The sequence below is a fragment of the Nestor notabilis genome, unplaced genomic scaffold (genome assembly GCF_000696875.1).
Source record: "Nestor notabilis isolate BGI_N333 unplaced genomic scaffold, ASM69687v1 scaffold5254, whole genome shotgun sequence".
NCBI classification, from domain to species: Eukaryota; Metazoa; Chordata; class Aves; order Psittaciformes; family Psittacidae; genus Nestor; species Nestor notabilis.
Genome location: NW_009926730.1, coordinates 52,452 through 52,686, shown reverse-complemented (window position 1 = coordinate 52,686; position 235 = coordinate 52,452). Strand labels below are relative to the sequence as shown.

At 68.5% G+C, this 235-nt stretch overlaps 1 protein-coding gene across 1 annotated transcript in view; it reads left to right on the top strand.

The window, feature by feature from the left end:
* Positions 1 to 199: 199 nt before the first annotated feature.
* The window catches only part of LOC104405087 (heme-binding protein 1-like), a gene marked incomplete at its 5' end in the record, with an annotated part of 3,531 nt that continues 3,495 nt past the window's right edge, over positions 200 to 235 (top strand). The window contains 1 exon segment of the mRNA XM_010013688.1: positions 200 to 234. Within this exon segment, the coding sequence (XP_010011990.1) occupies positions 200 to 234 (35 nt within the window).

Genomic DNA, 235 nt, shown 5'->3' with positions numbered 1-235 from the left:
CAAGGGGGAGAAGGTAGGTGGCAAGGCGGCGGCCGGGGTCTGCTCCCCCTGGAGGTTTCTGTGCCAGCCGGGCCGGATAAAGCGCTGCGAGGGGGAGCGGGTGTCCTGCGGGCAGCGCTTTCCTTGCAGCCCATGCGGGCAGTAGGCAGCGCCTCCATCGCTCAGTAGGCAGCTCCTCCACCGCTAACTCCGTCCTCAGGAGCAGCTCAGCTACGAGGAGAGGGCGTGCGAGGGC